Source organism: Echinococcus granulosus (assembly GCF_000524195.1).
Source record: "Echinococcus granulosus chromosome Unknown EG_S00024, whole genome shotgun sequence".
NCBI classification, from domain to species: domain Eukaryota; kingdom Metazoa; phylum Platyhelminthes; class Cestoda; order Cyclophyllidea; family Taeniidae; genus Echinococcus; species Echinococcus granulosus.
The window spans coordinates 278,736-297,937 of NW_020170404.1; the positions used below are offsets into that span (position 1 = coordinate 278,736).

Genomic DNA, 19,202 nt, shown 5'->3' on the forward strand with positions numbered 1-19,202 from the left:
CTACTCTGTGCTACCTAACCAAAAAATAACTTTTAATTGCCTACAAAAGTGGTCATTTCTTGACCATTTGGTAGTAAGGGACCTTATTTATACTTCTCCATCTTGAGGCCCCTTTAATGGGATTCTATTCAGCTGGACCCAACATAACTCTTATCTTTATCTATAATGAAGCTTTTCTCCATTCCATTTCTTTGAAATAGCTGTGATTAAGGGTAGTTGGTATGTCTCCTCAATTTAGATAGTTTGTGGCTTCTACCTTCTTTCATATCTATTATAGAGTTCAAACTAATCTTCGCTTATCTTGGTAACTGTTTGAAATGATTCATTTTAAATTCGACTACATACGCAGGTGATGTTTTGACTTTCTTGCTCGGCTTTAGTGACTTACATCAACAGTCGGGCACCTATGGGCCAAATAGTTGACGGTTGCAATGTTTTAAAGTATCAGGAGCATCTAGTGCATCCCAATTTTAGCGAATTATGCTTAGTGCCTCTGCAATACGGTTCTGCAGATGCCTGAGCAGGAAACCTTCATAGAACACCAGAAAGCTTTACAGAAGCTTTAAAAATCAAGTAAAAATACCGAGAGAACAAACAGACAGCAATCCCATTAGCCAATGGCTAGATCGGATTGGGAATTCCGCTCTCCGTAAATAGTCCGTATCCCTTCAATTTGTGGAGCTCCTTGTATTTATCAGAATAATATTTCCAGAAATGTTAAGGTTTCATTCAGGCTAGCATTTCCTGCTCATTTGTTCAATTCACCTTCCGCCAATCCTTTAAACTATTGAAAGATTTGTAGCCTTTACAAATATGCCATTTCTTTGAATGAACAAAGTGTGGGCACTAGATATGGATCTCACTGCCCCTCAAGCTAATTTGTGCCTCCTCTGCAATAAAGTGACTATTTTAATTTGAGACGGAAAGGCACTAAAGAAGCCCCGGTTCCACCCTTCCGTTGGCCTGCCACAAACACGAAGGGGGTCAATTGATAGGAAAAGACATGATATTCCGTCAGTCAGTTATTGTGTACACGCACATACGCACACTTTTGTGAAGCAAGGTCCCGGTGATGTAGGAGGGGCAGTGAGGGCGAGAAGCAACAGGGGTGAACACGGGTGGTGCAAGATAGAGGAGGGCGCGAGAAATACGTCCCAGTAACTACAATACACCTCAACATCATCATCTAGAAATCACAATGCGCAGAGGAAATAAATAGTGAGGAGTGGAGTGAGAGAGGAGAAAGGGAGGAGCGTTGGGGTCTCTCAGAAGCCCACAATGTAGCAGTAGTTCTCCAGTGACGAGAGCAGCACATATATGAGCCAGAGGAGAAGAAAGAAGATGGCAGAGGCCCACTTAATACTGGCGCGAGGACCACCCAGTTCTCCACCGCCAAGAGAGGGTTTACGACGCAGCACAAGCAGTGCAATTGCAAAGAGGGCGAAGATGCAGAAAATGGTAACGGAAAAACCAAGAGAGCCGGCAGGCACTACGAAGGTGGAGCCACGCACCCAATGGACGATAGCCGCGATAGTCCAGGCCACGCCGATGCCCAGGAACACATTCACCGCGTTGCTGCCGGTCACATTGCAGATCGAGGAGTCGGCGTACTTGTCACCAATAGCTGCCACCTTGCTTGCAAAGGTGTCTAGTCAAAATCAACGGACAATCATAGATTGCGAAGCTTCTGTACCGATTCTACCCATTAGAACTTTGGAGCTATGCACTATAATCGGGATTATGGATTACACAAAATTAGAAAGAAGTACCTCTCAATCAAGTGTAGTAAGCGGATACATTAAGCTATAGTTGAACAAAAGGAAGTTCTTTAAATGCAACTAGGACTCCGGAAGAGGGTAAATTTAACTGGAAGAACTTATGAGGATCTGTTTACCCTCCTGCACGCAAGTAAACCTATCACGGTATTTACGCGTACATAGGGAAGCAATAAGTCTTCGGCATTAGTTTACTCTCTAGGCTTTCTGCCAATTCATGTTGAAGGAATAGCAGCTCTCTGTTTATTTACCCCTACCAAGACCTTTTACACAAACAGTGTTTGCAAATGTCACGAGAAAGTGAGCACGACATTGAGATATCGTCTCCGCATAAAGTAGATGATAAAGCGGCATTTTGTCCGGTACAGTTAGCTTCCTGAAACTGACAGTCAGCAATTACAGCGTGAATTTTCGACTCGTTGTAAGATCTCATTTAGGTGAGGAATTTTAACCGAGCATCATGATTAACAAATTTCCAAGAGAGGATGGCTCAACATTAGTATGAAAAAGGACTGTATGGTCAGAAGACCATGCCTCGCAGCCCTCCTTTGATGGATGATAAATCTCTCGCAACACCATTATGACCTCGATTGAAGCGATGGCAGAGGGCGCTACAGTTTCTTACGTTTATTCTGCCAAAATGGATCCGTTACTAATGGTACGTGCAAAAAGCAGGAAGAAACCGTCAAATGGATGCCTAGACAACAGGACTTACATACCCTCTTGCAAACTCGCAACTCCTTTTACAAAGTCTGGCATAAAGAAGAATCTTGACAGGCAGTGATCTTACTATTAACCTAATTTATGAACACTTTTAGCTGATGACAACTTGGCATCCGAACAGAAAGGTTAGACTATGGCACCAAAAGTCATATCAGGTATCAATAAAGATGCTAGGAAATTGATGGTGCAGCAGTGAGTTTAGGCATAAAAGCTGTCTTTCAAAGTTGTCTTTTAGCACAGCAGATTTGCAGGTAATTCCAGAACCTAATCCAGTTGCATGAGCTAAAGGGCCTCAGAAGATTCTGGAGGCACGTAATGTTGTAAAATTGAGAGGACTAGCTTTCATTCAGGCAGAGGGAGCAGGTAGACTTACCGGGTAGACTTGTGCCCAAAGCGACAAAGGTGGTGGAGGTGACGGCATCAGTCAGACCGACAGTGCATCCGAAGGCGGAGGCCAGATCACCGATGATGGCCGTGAGGAAGCCAATTACGATTATGCTCACCACAAAGCACACCCAACCGCCGGCGTATTCTAATTGTCAAAAGAATGGAAAAAAATTATTCACAAAAACCCATTTTTGGCAGCACTCAAAATAAAATTAGTGGGTGTCCCCATCACGCCGACATTAAAAGCCACTGCGACACGGTCATTGACTTCCTCTGTACAATCAGTGAGGTAAACTTATAGACACCGTCGTCTGATTACCACCTCACGCATAAATAGGGCGCCCTGGATCAGCAGAAATGACGACAACACAGTAAAAATCATTTTAGCAGGTCCATTGTGCATTTTTCCATCTACCTACAGTCCTTGAAACCCCACCGCCCGACAGTACGTCGTGAAAGGAGAGAAATTTTGAAGAGTAGCAACAGTACAACGCTTATTGCTCTCGAATTTAGATTTTCACTTGTAAAGTTTAAGGGGAGACTTAATATGTTACCTTGCCTCAAATGAATTGCGAAATCAAATCCAAAAGACCTCATGCTACTTCTTCCAGGGAGAGAAGTGGCATGAGAAATTAAAAGCATTGCTAAGAACAGAGTGTTATTTTGTAGAAAAGACTAGAAATTCAGGATTTGTAATGAACCACCTTGTCTTCTTTTCAATCATGATACAAATTACCCGTGAAGTTTACCAGTCAAATCTCCGTTATAGACAACCAATAATACCATCTTTTGGATGGAGGGAAACACAAGTCCTCATGAACTTTCTCACCCCAAAAAAGTGCCGCAATTTGTGATCCAAATTAATTTTTAATAGTTGTGGGAAAGACTGTGGTAGCCTGTAGCAGGAGCGTGTATATTTTATGCGGTACTGGAGGACGGAAGCGAACCTCTGCCGCGAAAACTGCTATTTTGTACTGGAAAATGGAAACTTTTCAGTTTAGTTCCCTTTAATAAACAGTTGGAAACATCTCTCTTTCCCCACACTAGTTACATAAAAAAACAGCAAGCCAATTAAGCTTCCTGCATTTCTCGTCATTTAGACTTGGATCATTTACACAGCCATGGATCAGTCATCTTTTGTGATTACGAACAACAATAAAATTGGCATCGGTGTGAGATCCAGTGAAATTACTGAATAATTTAGCTTGCTGTCAGACGTCAACCGAATCATCGGTGTTGATGGGCATGGTGGTAGCAATCTTCGTTGCACACCTGCTATTGAAAGTCGGTGGGTGCCAAACCCGGCACACCCATTATTTTTTACCATAAGTAGGGGCAATTATAGAGAAGACGGCGGGAGAGAAAGCCATGATTACCAAAACCTGCACATAGACATGCATTTCATTCAATCTGGAATTTTTTTCACTAGGTAACGCTTTGCGCCTACCATGTTTGACAGGAAGTAGCCTTCCCTTTTCTCCACCACTGCAGCAGTTCCTTCCCCTCATCCCGTTGACACAAAGGAGGCACTAAGTTAAAATTGCTTTGTTGGATTACAATATTTCAACTAAGAATGCCTTTGAAGTGAGTGAGCTTTTGATGACCCCACTCAATGTACGATTTCTGTCGTGTTTTGCCACCAAGATGAATTATGGGAAATGTCATTTTAATCCACTTCTACCCACATGCATCAAACGTGAGAGCAAGAAAGCGAGAGAGAGAGAGAGAGAGAGAGCAGAAGTATCAATAATGTGATTATGACACCCTAAATCCATTTTTTTAGTTAGTATCATTCTCTACCAGACATAGTCCACTTTTGATGCAAATAACTTTATCACAAGGTCGAAAATTTGGTCCATTTATTCAGTCTCTCTTCTGCCACAGTTAATGCACATATGAGAGTTTTCGTGCAACAGGACGGCGGGAGTAAAATCCTATATCCATAAAACTTAATAATGGAAACAAGAACTAATGGCGCTACAATAACTGGGCTGTAGCTATGACAACCGAATCATCACTTCGGGCATCTTATCAATCAACCTCGAGACGCCAGCCAATACGAAATTTACCACAGTTTTTGAGGTGTTTTTATCCAGTCTTTAAGGATCGCAACTACCGGGGCATGGAATGGCATGGAGGTGGGATCAAAGGTGACAATGAAGCGGCTATATCTCAAATTACGTTTGAAGCACTTGACGAGCACTGGATATTTACAGAACAATTGAAAGAGGGCACAGCGGAACCCATTTACGATCTCATTAAGTGCCCCAATGCCGGTGCGTGGCATAGACTCGCAAATACTACGTGGACATAACACACAAAGGCCAAATGAATGTTCCGACTGTACTTTTATGATTATACCATATTAAGACTCAAGTCTTTGGCATCTTGAGTACTGTGTCACCCCTTGGGTCGCAGTTCCATAATGCTTGAACTGGTTGTAAGTGTTTTAAGTAACTTGGTCGGTCTATTTCTAAATACTGACACCATAGGGACCAAACTCAGAATAATTACCTAGGCTCCGGTACCAAAGTACCATTGTTTTGTTGTATTTTGTAAAGTAAACGTTCAAAAGGCGCTCATATAAATGAAATTCTTTATAAGCTTAAACAAAGTGCAATTCCCATTGTCCACCGGTGTCCTAACAACGGATGGTGGCATTTATAGGCACGGAACATTATTTATGCTGACGATCATAAACACCGCCTACAGCAGGGTTAGGCGGTTTTGCAGGAGTAACTCTGAAAAATTTGAGAATTCTGATAGAAAACTGATGTTACCCTCTCGGCTACTTGTCGCCACATCCTAATACCTGGCATTGAGCGGAAAAGGCTTTATTCACCTCTTGCCAGTGTTTCAAAAGCAGCCAAACTGCCAGCGACTTAGAAAATACATATAAAAATGGAAAATTGGGAAAGACAGCTAATGCTTGAAAGAGATGCTTAGGCTCCGGCGCCCTCCTACGAAATAAGCCACGAAAAATGCTGCAAAAAACGGCATTTTTTTGTTATCATTCCGTTCTAAGTTGCATGAAAATTGACATCAACTTTGCTTGACTTGAGACTAAAAGTCTCCATCAAGTGCCAGTAATGTTGATTTGCGTAACAATCCGATTATTTGAAAAGTGACATTGCCTTCCCTCGGACGAGGTAAAAGGAAGCTGCGATTGAGCTGCGCCGCCAACGATCCTCACGACAATTGGAGACGCAAATAAGGAATCATAACAAAGCAAAAGACTTATAACCTTTGATTAGAAACGCGTGTCCTCAGAGGTGGAAAATAGGGGTGGATTAGGCGTACTGCTCATGCATAACTACGTTGTTAGGGGAAAAAAAAGTCCATTTCGTGAATAAACAGAGGAGAGACGCACCCGTGGGAGGTACAAAAGCGAAAAGGACCTTCCAAAAGACAGTGAGGAAATGCATAACGTAGTCCGTGCACGAAGGCATCTTCTTTTCGCCCTCGGCAATCGCTTCCAAATCGTCATCATCACCTGTAAGTGAGAGAAGGTTTTCACAATCAGTATGGCAAAAAAATGGTTTAAAAAGAGAAGGTAAAAGAAATTGGCATTTTGTGGGCCTATCCTTGAGGATAGAAACTCTTCGTTTTGGTATCACGGGCATTTAAGGCTCTGCTGGACGACGTGGCCTACGGGCAATGTTAGTAGCCCTCCAACCCTTCTCTCGACTTCAGGGAAGTCTAACGACGCTACATATATGCCAAATGTGTCTATTTGAAGTGGAGAATTTTCTCTTTAAATGATTTGACAAAATAAAAACACTTTGGAAAAGATAATGAGGCATAGATGAAGACGTACCAGCGTTGACGGTGATTGCGTCTACAAACTGTTCCTTCCAGGAAGAAGTGCCAAGAAGCAGAACCCACTTTCCGTGTTTAACCAGACGATCCACAGTGTTCTAGGTAGGCACAACAAATCGACTTGATATACACAAGAAAAGATGGAAAGACAAAATCAACAACCTGTGACTGTCAATAGAACGAGGAGCCAATTCCAAAGCATGCACATCGAAATTTTCTTTTCTTGGCGCCAAATTTTATGTGATTTGTCTTGATAGGAAGTAAGTGACAAGAGTATAACGGAAGGGGCTTGTGTGGGATGCGATAAACGGGTTGAAACTGGCTCATTTGCTCAGTCGTGATGACAACTGTAAGAAGGTCTTACTTAGGGGCTCTTCTGGCGAAAACTCGGGATGGTCATTCAGATAAAAGAAAGATAAGGTTCCTTGCAATTCAATTTTAATGCACATTAGGTCAAAGAACTCATGTTAAGCGGACCAGATGGTACCTGTGATTGGATCCGTCAAAACTGCAGGTCAAATGTTAATGTACTTGATTGCTCAAATCGCTCAAATCAGTCGTCCACCAACGGTAAGCTAAAGCTTTTCCCTAATTTGCCTCTAGAGAATTGTGTAGCAGGGCACTTATTTATAATTTTTAACTTTATCACTTACTACTTTGTCGTGGCAAACAAAATTCGAGTGTCTTACATTACTTGGCAAAATGAAGGATTTTCTCGGCTTTTCAAGCAGTTGGGATTGTTGCAACACCTTACTAATGAGCATATATGACTTTTGAGTGAAAAAATGAGTTTAAACACAAGCAAGTGAAGAGACACTAAAAGCTCTCTAGAAAAGCACTCTATTTGACTAGCCATTTTCGACAACTTCTACACTAAAAAACTCAAATGGCTGTTAGTCATAAATGAAATGGAACCGGGTGTGAGAATAAAAACGAACGTTTTTTGGCAATGCGGGAGCTAAAATTACTCTTTCAAAGGGAATTAATGCTTGAAACACCGCATCAACAACCGGGGCGATGCCAAAGTAATGAACAGGAAGTCCCCGCCGAGTTTATGAACGTATCGAACCAATCCCTTGCTCAGCTACTTTAATAGCAGGCTAAGGGGAGATCAGTAGCCAAAGTGACTAGTTTCTAAATTTTGCCGAATAAAGCGCCCTATGGCTAAGTTATTGCAAGACCACGTCCTGAGAAAAAAAGATGAGGAACATTGGAGAAGCGGAAGAAACTTGTTAATGAGCCATATCTGATGGATCCAGAAGGCTGCCAGCGATAGTTTCGTGGGCATTAAAGGCCCCTCCTTTGTACATACGATGGAGAGAATGGCCTCTGGACAAGGTCAGTAGCCCCTTAGCCCTTCAAGAAGGGTTAGGACCTACATTCATGGTAATGGAAAGTGGATCCGATCCTAACGGCCAGTTAGTATGATCTTCCTTCCTGAATTCTAAAGCTCAACGTGACGGAAGAAGGGTATATGCTGTAAATGGGGGAATCTGTGACAAACTTTAACAAAAAAGTTAAAAATGACATCTACCTTCGGCAATAACCCGGTTCCATATTCTAAAGGAATGCTTTTAATAACTAAAGCGATGGATATACGTGACGGCCACCCAATACACTTCCCAAACAGGACAAAACTCCAGATCAAGTGGAATTGGCAAGAGGGATTAGTAAAGTTGCGGTCAAAGTTTTTTTTCAATTGCACGTAAATTTGATTACAGGTGTGGTTGGTACGTGGGTGTTTCTTCTAACAGCACCGACTACACTGTGGTGGCCAACGTGGGAGGATGGGCAAGGCCAGCGCCGAGGACGACGCTCAAAATGGAAGAGGTGCTATGTAGTATTTTAACTGTTTGCTTAACTCTTTGTTTTGGTTGCGCGGGTACCTAATGCCTCGCGATTATACTTCCGGTGGGTGGTATAACCTCCGGTCCATGTCAGTAGCAACCCCCAGACCTTCTATGCGTCAGCAATACATATCCCACATTATCATTATCAATTCTATCGTCTGCAGGATAGATTCAAGGTGTTGCAACTAGTTTGAAGAGGTTAAAGTAAACGTCTTTAATATTAATACTCTGATATGAGGTGTGCAGATTCGAAATGTAGAATGCTATTGAAGTCTGGTGGTAATGCACAAGTTGGTAAAAGAGTATTTAGCCAGTGAGCCATTTCTGGGCGTTCATCATAAAAGAGCCTGTTCGTCGATTTGTACTAAAAAGTTGAGGTCTTCCTGGATTATTGTTTAACATGATCCGACTATTAGAAATGACCTTCGTCAACCCACTAGCTTAACCCAACAGGAGGGTATAAAAACCGAGGTTTTTGGTAAAAGTTAATACAAATACGGGATTTAGTTGTGCAGCAGCTTCAATGCACCATATCACAGTGACATACCTTTAGTTCGGTGCTCTCCTTGATATTGACACGGAGACGGGTATATTGGCCAAGACGCGGCAATCCCGGGTCGAGTCCCTCGGTATCAGTGACCTCGCCAGTCTTGGTAGAATCTATCTTGCGTACCAACGATCTCCTTTTTAAGGTGTCCGGGAAAAGCTTCTCTGACATCATCGAGAAGAATGAGTGAGCGCCTACAGACATAGGACAGAGAAGTGAAACGGATTTCCACCAAAAATAGAGCAATCGCAGCAATCACGGTAAATCTTGGTTCTTACACACTTTAACTGATTTTAGTGAATCTTAAACAAATTATACAGTGCGAAGTGACGAAAGCGGATGTCGGTAATGAAGAGAAATATCAGACGAATAAAATATCGAGCAAATATAGCTCATAAATCATCTAGTCAAACGATAAAGCCTATTCTACGAGGCGACAATAGTACGATCCATTCTTACTGGTGGTTTAGCTTGCGTGAACGAACTCCAGAATCACAATAATATGGAAACAGTAAATTCCAGCTTCTCATATCTTCTTCACATTGAATACTGCGCCTTACAGGGGATTCGACTTCATTTATGAGCTTGCATAAAACTACTTTTAAGAAATCAAGGAAAACCGTTTCCTCATGTATTTTAATAATCTCTTTGTACCGATTGTTAGCCTAAGCATGCACTACCATTTTTGACCGAATAAAAACCGCATACTACTTAAGTTCACCCTTCTAAGTAGTACTATTATAAGAGCTTGTATGCTTAAATGAACTTATCCTAGTACAATGTAGTAAAGGAGTCTGAAGACTGCGTTAAAACATTTTTCCCTCCAAAAAACCTAGAAAAAGAACAGACTAAACAGTACCCTATTTACAAACAACCATCCTTTCACCATTTTCATTTGTGCAGAGGACGGACAGGACGGAAGTGAATATATAAGTTAAAACCTTAAAGGTACACCGTTCTTCAGTTTTCATTCACAGCCAGTAAGTCTGCTTGCACTTTAAATGAGGAAATAGGAAATATTACGATGACCGTTAGTGTGACTCGGGTAGTTCTACCGTCCACATGCAACAAGATGTTGGAAGTTCTAAGAGTTGTGTGAGGCTTGTAGCATCAAAGAAACAATAAAAGAAAAGAATTATTAAGAATAGCTCCATTAATGAGGAACCTATTCTAATCACGCAGTTATTCTTCATAAACTCAGACCACTTTTCTTCTTCTAGCTACCTTTGTCTTTGGCCCTTTTGTGTCTCTTCGGTGGTAGCACTTCATGGCTGCTTATTATAACGCCTCTTATAGGGCATGACAAAGTGCCATAAATCACTACCCTAATAACCTTTTTGAGGTTAACGGTAAGCTAAAAGTAGGGTGTGATTGTTTGAAACGAATAAATTTATAATACCTTAAACCATTCCTGTTGCCCTTCATCCCCACATGCGGTTCATGTAACAAAATTGCAGTACATTTGTTAAACAATTAATTGATTCCCCAAATCTTGGTTAAAATAAACAAATTAGCTAAAGTTGTCAGAGGTGGTTTCATTTTGCATTGGAACATATGTTATGCAAAGCCAGAAATTTTCAGTGACACGGCCTGGAGAAGAAGTAGAGGACACTCTCACCGGAGAGAAAAGGGAATTGAAATGAAGTTGTTCAATGTCAACAGCGGAGCAAAAATTCAAGAAATTATAGCCAAATTCTTTTACTTGACAGCAACCAGTTAAAATTGCAGAATTTTCAGTGCTTTCTAGGCACCCAATTGTGCATAACACATGTTTTGTCTTGAAAAATCAAGTAGTAACAAAGCGTTCTCCAGTCGTAACTTGATTTAGGGTAATCTAGATTTCCCAATCAACTAGTGAAGCCATTCCAACTTCCGGATTATAAGTAATCTCCCACAGTGTTTGATACACAGAATTACCGGCTTTTTTCCCTTCCGCTTCTTGATAAGCAGCAGCCATAATTGTCTGCAGCATCCCCCTCCAACCAAAAAGTGGAGAGACTAAACAATTTTAGCGTTGCAAGAGGTGCCGGATTAGTGAGGAAATCCGCTCAAAATATTATCAAGTTAGTAATATATTCAACAAGTGCCCAGTCAACACTAGCGTGTCTTGTACCTCCGAAGCGAAAGATAGCCAGATGGTGTCGAGACAATCATGTAGCCTCACACCCCACTCTTCAATGACAACTACATCACAGGGGGCGACGTAAAGAAGGTGAAATGCATGAAAATGAGGTCATGACGTGGATTAGAAAGGAGCTTAGATCTTTATACCAGGATGAAATAGAGCAAAGAATAAGGATGACTCCTTTTGGATAAGCCAAAGCACACGAGTGTGCAAGGCGCGGACGAACTTCGAAGGAAACCTATCCAATCGACCTCCAAGTGTGTCCCTTACTGCAGCAGATTAGGCTCAGTCTTTAATACCTTGTTCTTTATGAGTGAGGTATTCCCTACTGAATTGAGTTTTCCAAATCTTTCTCGTGTACCACAGTCTCAGCTCCGTATGTCGCAGGCTTGAGATCTGCCTTTCAATTCCAGGCTCAGGTGATACGCCTTCAAATTTAGGAAAGTGGTAGGATGAAGGGTAAGAAAGTAGGTGATATGGAACAAAGGGGACGATTCATACCTAGCAATAACATGAGTAAGTAAAAATACCAGAATATCGTAGCCACCGACCGTGCTCTGACAAAATTTTCGAGTACGGGATGATGAGGGCACTCTCCCCCACTAATTGGGAGGGGAGATACGTATAAATGAATTCGAGCGTAGGTAGGGCAAAAAAATGTAAAACTTGGTAAATAAGTAGTCGTTTGATGATACTTGCCATACTGACGTCTAAAACTCAATGGAGGTGTCTGACGTCAAATAAACACCAACAAAATGAACTGTTGCTACAAAAAATGGAGAGATTGCGATTCATCATATTTACTCTTTGTTCTAACTTGCTATTTTACATCAGATTTGGCGATACTGTTTAAGTGGACAAGTAGGAGAAGTGGTTCTAAAATGGTTTTAGTGGTTGGGGATTGGAGGTTGGCCCAGACTGACGCATAAAGGAAGAATGATTGATGAGGGGTGTTGTGTGAAAATGCAAAAAAAAGTGTTCAAAGCATTTTGTATGACAAGTTAATTTTAAGAGAGGTCTTTTTGGATAATATTTTGGGAAAAGAGTTTTACCATTCAGTTTACACCAGAGGTTCAATTCATACTACTGAATACCCTTTCGGAGGGGCTTCTTCATCAAAAAAATCGCATAGCTAGAAAGGTTTAGTATTCGTGCCAAAATGGAGGCCTTAAAATTGCGGCTAAAGGAAATGACTAGGGTTCTCATAAACGAGAACCAAGAGAGCGATTTAATGAGTTTCCTAGGTCGTACAAACCGTTTCAAATTCTCCAAGCTCTCCGAATGCCATTTCCTGTGAGCCTGTTGCCTTTTACTCCACCCTTGAACGGAGAGCCTCGATACCGTCCCATTGCCATGGATATTTTCTCGCCTCAGGGGTGGACATTAAATAGTCAAGGTGAATTCGACAATGATATTAGTACGGAAGCCTACAAGAAGTGCTGGTAATAGGAACAGACTTGGTGGTGTGGCATTTGCTGTAAATTAAGAGCCGGTGTGGAGCTAGACAATCCCACCCATTCCCGACGGTGCACTGGTAACTGTTTAGGGCAAAAGGAAGCATAGGTTGAAGCGCCAAAGGCGGCTGTCCTATGCATCAACATGGCGAATAAGAAAGAGGCTTCCAAGTGAGTGATTGAAGTAGCATCCACAAAAAAAGATGGTCAAGCAAAAATCCACGAAGGAAAGAGCGCCACTTTTTAGAGTGTGGCATCTCCCTGTTTACGATTTACAAAGTAATATGGGTTGCATCTTAAACAGCCGTTAAGATGCACAAGCCATAACATTCTTTGAGGTCATTATTATCCTTTGAAGGAACACTAATTAGCATATTTGAAAGAGATTGAAAAGGAACAGTCGAGTGGAAAAAAGGAGGAAGGTTATTTCATTGTGGGACTGTACTCGCACCCAACATCCACGTGGCGCAATTTGAAAAGCTTTGATAATCCCCATACTTGCAAAAGCATACCGCAAAATTAAGGAAATTTTAAATATTATTTTCCGTTCACCCACTATACTTTCCGATTCCTGTCCTTAAAAGAAAAACATCATGCACCAGGCCACATGTCAAGTAGGACAGATTCAAAATGGCACTGAGTATAGTATCTTCACTTATTAGAATACGTAGTTTATCATTTTCACAAATCCTAATAAGTTTTGCCCGCTGTGATGACAGTACAAAGAAAAACCAAGAGGTTAGGCAACATAGAGTCAGTTCCAATCAACCACGCCCTATTTGTATTAAATGAGGTCAGATAGAACTGTAGATGGCATTCAGAAGATTTCCTTTATGTTCTTCTCACTTCCAAGGGGGTGATTTATCGTTCACTTACCCTCTTTTTCTACAAGTGTTGGCTGTCCGAGCTCAATGAAGAAGTACTCGCTCTTCTCGTAGTCATTATCGTCCACAATAGGGACACGGATGACGCCTCTGTAAAGGGAGAAAGTGAAGAATAAAGAAGACCCCAAGTTCATGCATATGTTATTTTTGTCAACTCTGGTTCAAAGTTATCAGACAACGATCGTGTGGATCCCTGAAACGCCTTCTGATCGCATTTCGAGTGCCAGGATCACGAGGAGTGCTCTCAAGTGCATCGGCTTCAGAATTTGACAGTCAGTCGTTGTTAAAGCGAACTCTCTGATTCGAGCAGCAATGTATAAGGTAGCGTCAATTCTGGAGTAAAGAAAGAGTCAAATGCTGCAAATCTTTTTCCCTCGGTTGTGCTTTGATTCAGTGCGCACAGTTTCTTCATTTGAGAAATACATTCTTCGGAAATTCATTCATAGATGAATTTAGAGGCTAGAAGTTTTTAGACCACAATTCTTAAAGACTCTGGTAGTGATATCTTTTCCCCTCTTTCTGGAGTACAGTGAACAAGCTGGGAAATTATCACTTGGTTTTGTTCACCCTTCTCCATTTAAAAAAGAGCGGACCTTGACCAGCCCTAACAACACGGTGAAATGATTCCAATAGACCTCCAGACAGGATAAGAAAGTTATTGCAAAGATGGAGCCAAAAACTAATATTCATGCCTCTAGGGTACAAGGGTAAAGGAGGCAGAAGGGCCAGCAAATTGCCCGCGCCATAGTGGGATGGCGGCAGCATTGAGACAAATTTTTGTCTACAAACGTGACGCAAAATGTAATGTGCCGCAATGTAGGGAATTCTTTTTTATTCGCTCCTAAGGTAGCAAACTATTCTGCAGATTATTTCGATGCATCTGGCGAATTACAAAATCAATGAGCTGAAACAATTAACCATGGTAACACAAAGCACCGTCTTGGTTATTATGTAAGCCCATTGAGATTTGATACTTTGCAACTCAGCGATAGCAGTTTCGCTCAAGAATTGGGAGAATTACGAATGCACACATTACCCATTTAGTGATCCGACTTCCAAGGGCATATGCATCCCCTCCCTATTTTGAAGTCTATCCCTGGTGTCTCCATAAATCACTAACGTGTGTGTTTATGAATTAGATAATAATTACATGCTTTGTTCAGAATTGGGAAGGGGGTATATATTAAAATTTCCCTTCTTTCGATCAGGGATGAAACATCCGTTCTTTATGATTTATGCCCTCTAAAATAAGGTATACCGTAAAAATAGCGCTCCATATGTAGCGCTTGGAAAAGTGGTGTGTGCCTCAGCAGGGCTTTCTAAAAATAAAGGTGAGAAAAATTTAACCACATCGTTATCAAGACACTTGCTTTTCTCTTCATGCAAGACGAGACCACGCAAGGCGCTGGTTGTGGGCTCCTTGAAAAGACAAGTGAATGAATTGCATCCAACCACTAAATTAAACATCAAATTTCGAGAACAACATTTAACCAGTTGATGCGTATTTACCTCTAATATGTGAAAAAAAAAACATGTTTCAAGAAAGAAGGAAATTTGGCTGCTTGCTCTCTTTCTCCGTTTAGTCATAAGGAAAAGGGGAAGTGACTGCACGTCCGCCTGCTAGTCAGTCCATCACTACTGTTGACACCTTACGCAAATATATAAACAACTTGGTTACTTCTTTGTACATAAGCAAATCCGATCCACTATTAGGGGAATTAAGTAAATAAAACCATAAAATACAACATGAGAGGTGTTATAACTATTCGGACAGCCTGTTATAGCCTTGTCAGCGCAATGAGAAAAGGAAAATCCAACCGACCTTTTCGAATATATAAAAAGTTACGCATACTCTTAACTCAGTATTTTGCCATCCATTCAAAAGGCACAGAATGCGAGTATGATTGTAAGCCACTTAAAGGCGCACCGCACAATGGCGTGACAGGCGACGACAAAATTTAAATAAGTCCTTATCAAAGTGACACGTAGTACGCAGAGACACGAGAGTAGATTTGCATGGGTGTGTGTCTGTAGACTACGAGGTGCGAATGAATCACTACTGAGGATTTTCTAAAGCACTAAGCCTAAACTCCTCTACACTATTACACTCTTTCTTGGGGAGGGTGGATACGCAATGTCTTGAGTCTCATACTCCTGCTAGTTCATGAGAAATTTGCTCCTCTTTAGGCATAAAAGTGTACTAGTCTAATCAAAAGCAGTGTGATTTCATTGAAAGTGAGACATGTCATTCGCAATAATCCCACGCCTAGCCAAAAAACCTTGTAGGTAATGAGAGACACCAGAGTATCACCCCAAGAATTGACAGTTACGAAGTGGAATCATAGGGTTTAGATTTCCTTCTGTATCTCAAACTGGGTCAAATTCAACCAAAAAATATGATGAATAGCAGGTGGATTGCCGTTCGATTGATTACACGACCTCACATGTAAAATAGAGATTCACACTTTAATGCGGAAATTTTACATTAAATATGTCGCTATAAAAAGTAAGATGGACGAACGTACTCGGTCTGATCGTTCAAAAATTCAACAAATCCAGAAGTGTCGGAGTAGTCCTTGCCGTTTCCCTTAGCGCTTCCATCCACTGTCTTGAATGGAACGTGTACACAACCACGGGCACCTGTGAGAGAAAGAAATGGCAGGTTGCAAGGGTGAATTTAGATAAAAGAGTGTTTAAACAAGCCTCAATATTCACCTGAACTGCGAACAACGGTGAATTCGGCGACCTCGCAAGATTCACTGATATCAACCGACTCAGAAGCGAAATGAAAAACGCCGGAGTGATCATCGTCCAGCACCATGACAGTAGCAACAACTGGATTCACAAGCTTCCATTCGGAAGTGAGACCAGAGGTGTGAATTACACGAAGGTTACTGAGGCGAACGTCGAAGTGTTCATCCTCCTCAAAGACATCGTCATCAATGATGGTTATGGATATCTGTTTGTGTTGTTCATTAGAACGGAAAACGAGCGTTCCATTGGTTGGTTCATAGTCTTCATTAGCAACTGCGGTACCGTCCTCCGTAGCGTAGTCGATAGCGACTTCATCTCGAAGGTCTCCACCCTTTCGAGAAATAGTGATTTGAAAGCTTCCAACATTCTCTATCACTGTGTAGTGACCAGGATTGAAGTAAAGTTGCTGAACATCAGGTGCGTATAGTTCGGTTACTTCAGTCTGCTGAATTGGAAGTTTGCGTTCAAGTTTGGATTTCGTTATCACGTTGCCACTGCCCGTCAATTGTCGAGTTGCTTGGATGCGATAGTACGCTCGCGATTTTGGACCCTTGTTTAAAACTTCGATCTGTGCTAGCTCTTCCAGCGCCTTAGGATCGATTTGTGGATTTTTCTTGCGGATTTCCTTAATGGTCTCAATGTATTCAAGACGAGTCTTTTCGTACTCCTCCTCTAACGACCCTTCACTGCTTTCTGAAACGGGTTCAGAGTTTGTAAATTTACCATTGGCCTCTATGTCAGAAGCATTTTTAATCATGTATTTTGCCTTTCGCCTAGCCTTATACCTCTTTTTTAAAAATTTCTTTTGGAACAGCTTAATATCTGCTATATATGCAGTAATAACTGTTATGGGGAAGAAAAGAAAAGTGAGAAATGCTTCCCAGAATTCCACGATACCCTTTGACGTCACTGAGATGATGAAGTAGAGCCAGAGATACGCAAATACACTCCATATTGACGTTACAACAAAAACACCGAAATGCTTGATTCTGCGTGTCTCTCCATTAGGTATAACAGCAATACATGTACCAATGATGACAAATAAGTTAAAGGCCGCAGACCCAACAATTGTACCAGGACCAAGCTCCCCAGCTTCGAAGTTCGTTCCACAGATTTCGATGATAGAGAGCAAAATTTCGGGCGCGGAAGATCCAAGAGCCATAAGTGTTAGGTTCGAAACTGTTTCATTCCAAATGCGTACGGATATCACCTGAACTTCTCCTGACTTTGACTTCACTCGGACTTCTTTTTCCTGACTTGTGATTACTTCGATTGCGGCCATAAATCGATCAGCGATGATTGACACACCGAGAAAGCAATACATCAGCGAAAGGAAATACACGATGGCACGTCCTGCTATCCGAGCAACACTGGTGCTGTCCTTTGGTTTCCATACCGGCAGTAATAGCCCATCTTTGCAGCTAATGTTAGCTGTGGACGGACATTTGCCATCTTCATCTACTGCCAATCCATTGACTGCCCACGTACAAAATGCGAGTGTGAAAAAAATAGATTCTTTTCGAAACAACTCCATCACAATTTTTACAATATATGAGTCACTTTAGAAGTACACCGACTCAAATTGCCTCCCTATAAAGCATAGCTAAGGTCATTGGCTCGAACCAATAAGCAGTTGAGGTAGAACCTATAACCAATAATTTTAAAGTTGGCAAACAGTTAAATCGAACGTCTCAAGGTCATGAATTTTGCTAATTCTAATAATATTAAGAAGTTATTACATAACGATTAGTCAAGCAAGTGTTTTACTTTTTAGACCGTTGCTAATAAGACCTTTTCTGGCGCAAATCAACAAACAAGGATTTAGGATAGGCATGGAATAATAGCTCAAATTTAATGTTGATCTGTGTTATTGTGTGGCTATTTCAGAGGTTCCAATATGCCATTACTAAGCTTTCAAAAATAGTTACTACTTTAGACACAATTTTGGCCTTTAAGCTAGTGATCCTAAGAAATAAATATCCTTCTTTTTTGAATTACCTGACGTTTCTCGGATGATAATAACACTGAACCCCGAGATAGCGATATATTTTATGAACTCACCCTTTTTATGCAATATTCTAGGACGCTATCTTGTGGAGACCTGAGTAATCCTTTCTTTTAATTCAACAATGAAATTAGACTTACAGATTGTTCCAGTTTGCTGGAGTCGAACATGAGATGCCTCTTAACCAGTGACGCCCATTTTTTGGGGTAAATATTTCTTCATAGTTTAATAACTTCGATTACCTAACACATTAATCACTTGCTACCAACCTTTGATCACTGTAAGTAAGCAGCAGTTAGTCAACTCACAAACATTACTTGTGAGAAATTGCCAAACGCATTTTTCCAATATTAGACTGCCTTGTCCGTTACCGTAATGCGGATTGCACCGCATGTATTTAAAATATCTTGATCTTATTATGGCTATTGTGTAGCGTCCCGAGACTCCCTGAAGACAAAAGAAGACAAAATACTCGGGCAGAATATATATTCAGCGCAGAGAAGGTGTCTGGGCTATTGGCATGGCCCAAAAGGCCAGCCCACCCAGCGAGGTACAAGGGGACCAATTCGAAGTACAAAAGTGGCGCCTCACCAATATCGAGGGCTAAACCACCATCGTATTACAATTGTGTCGTGCAACCACTCGCCTAGTAGTTGTATGTTATCATTTAAGTGGCATTCGGGTCGACCTCTCTCTCTCTCTCACTCTCTTCCCGTCCCAAACTGCACTTATAATAGGTTTTGACAACCGATGATGGATTGAAGAGCCCAATTAATTTTTTGAAGTAGCAAGAAGCCATAGTACTTTGACGTAAGGAAGAGCTGTGGCTACTTGGAAGCCGCACTGCCAAGCCAAATTACAATTCGCGGAATCTTAAGC

At 41.4% G+C, this 19,202-nt stretch overlaps 1 protein-coding gene across 1 annotated transcript; it reads right to left on the bottom strand. All coding sequences in view use genetic code 11, as the record gives it.

The window, feature by feature from the left end:
- Nucleotides 1–1,265: 1,265 nt before the first annotated feature.
- Nucleotides 1,266–17,852, bottom strand: EGR_04067 (Sodium/calcium exchanger; the record flags this gene model as incomplete). The annotated part of the gene is made up of 9 exons (XM_024493316.1): nucleotides 1,266–1,648; nucleotides 2,872–3,030; nucleotides 6,256–6,378; nucleotides 6,703–6,802; nucleotides 9,102–9,295; nucleotides 11,526–11,654; nucleotides 13,557–13,654; nucleotides 16,090–16,204; nucleotides 16,280–17,852. The coding sequence occupies 9 exons, from the start codon at nucleotides 17,850–17,852 to the stop codon at nucleotides 1,266–1,268; spliced, it is 2,874 nt and encodes a 957-aa protein (XP_024352230.1).
- Between the last annotated feature and the right edge of the window lie 1,350 nt (nucleotides 17,853–19,202).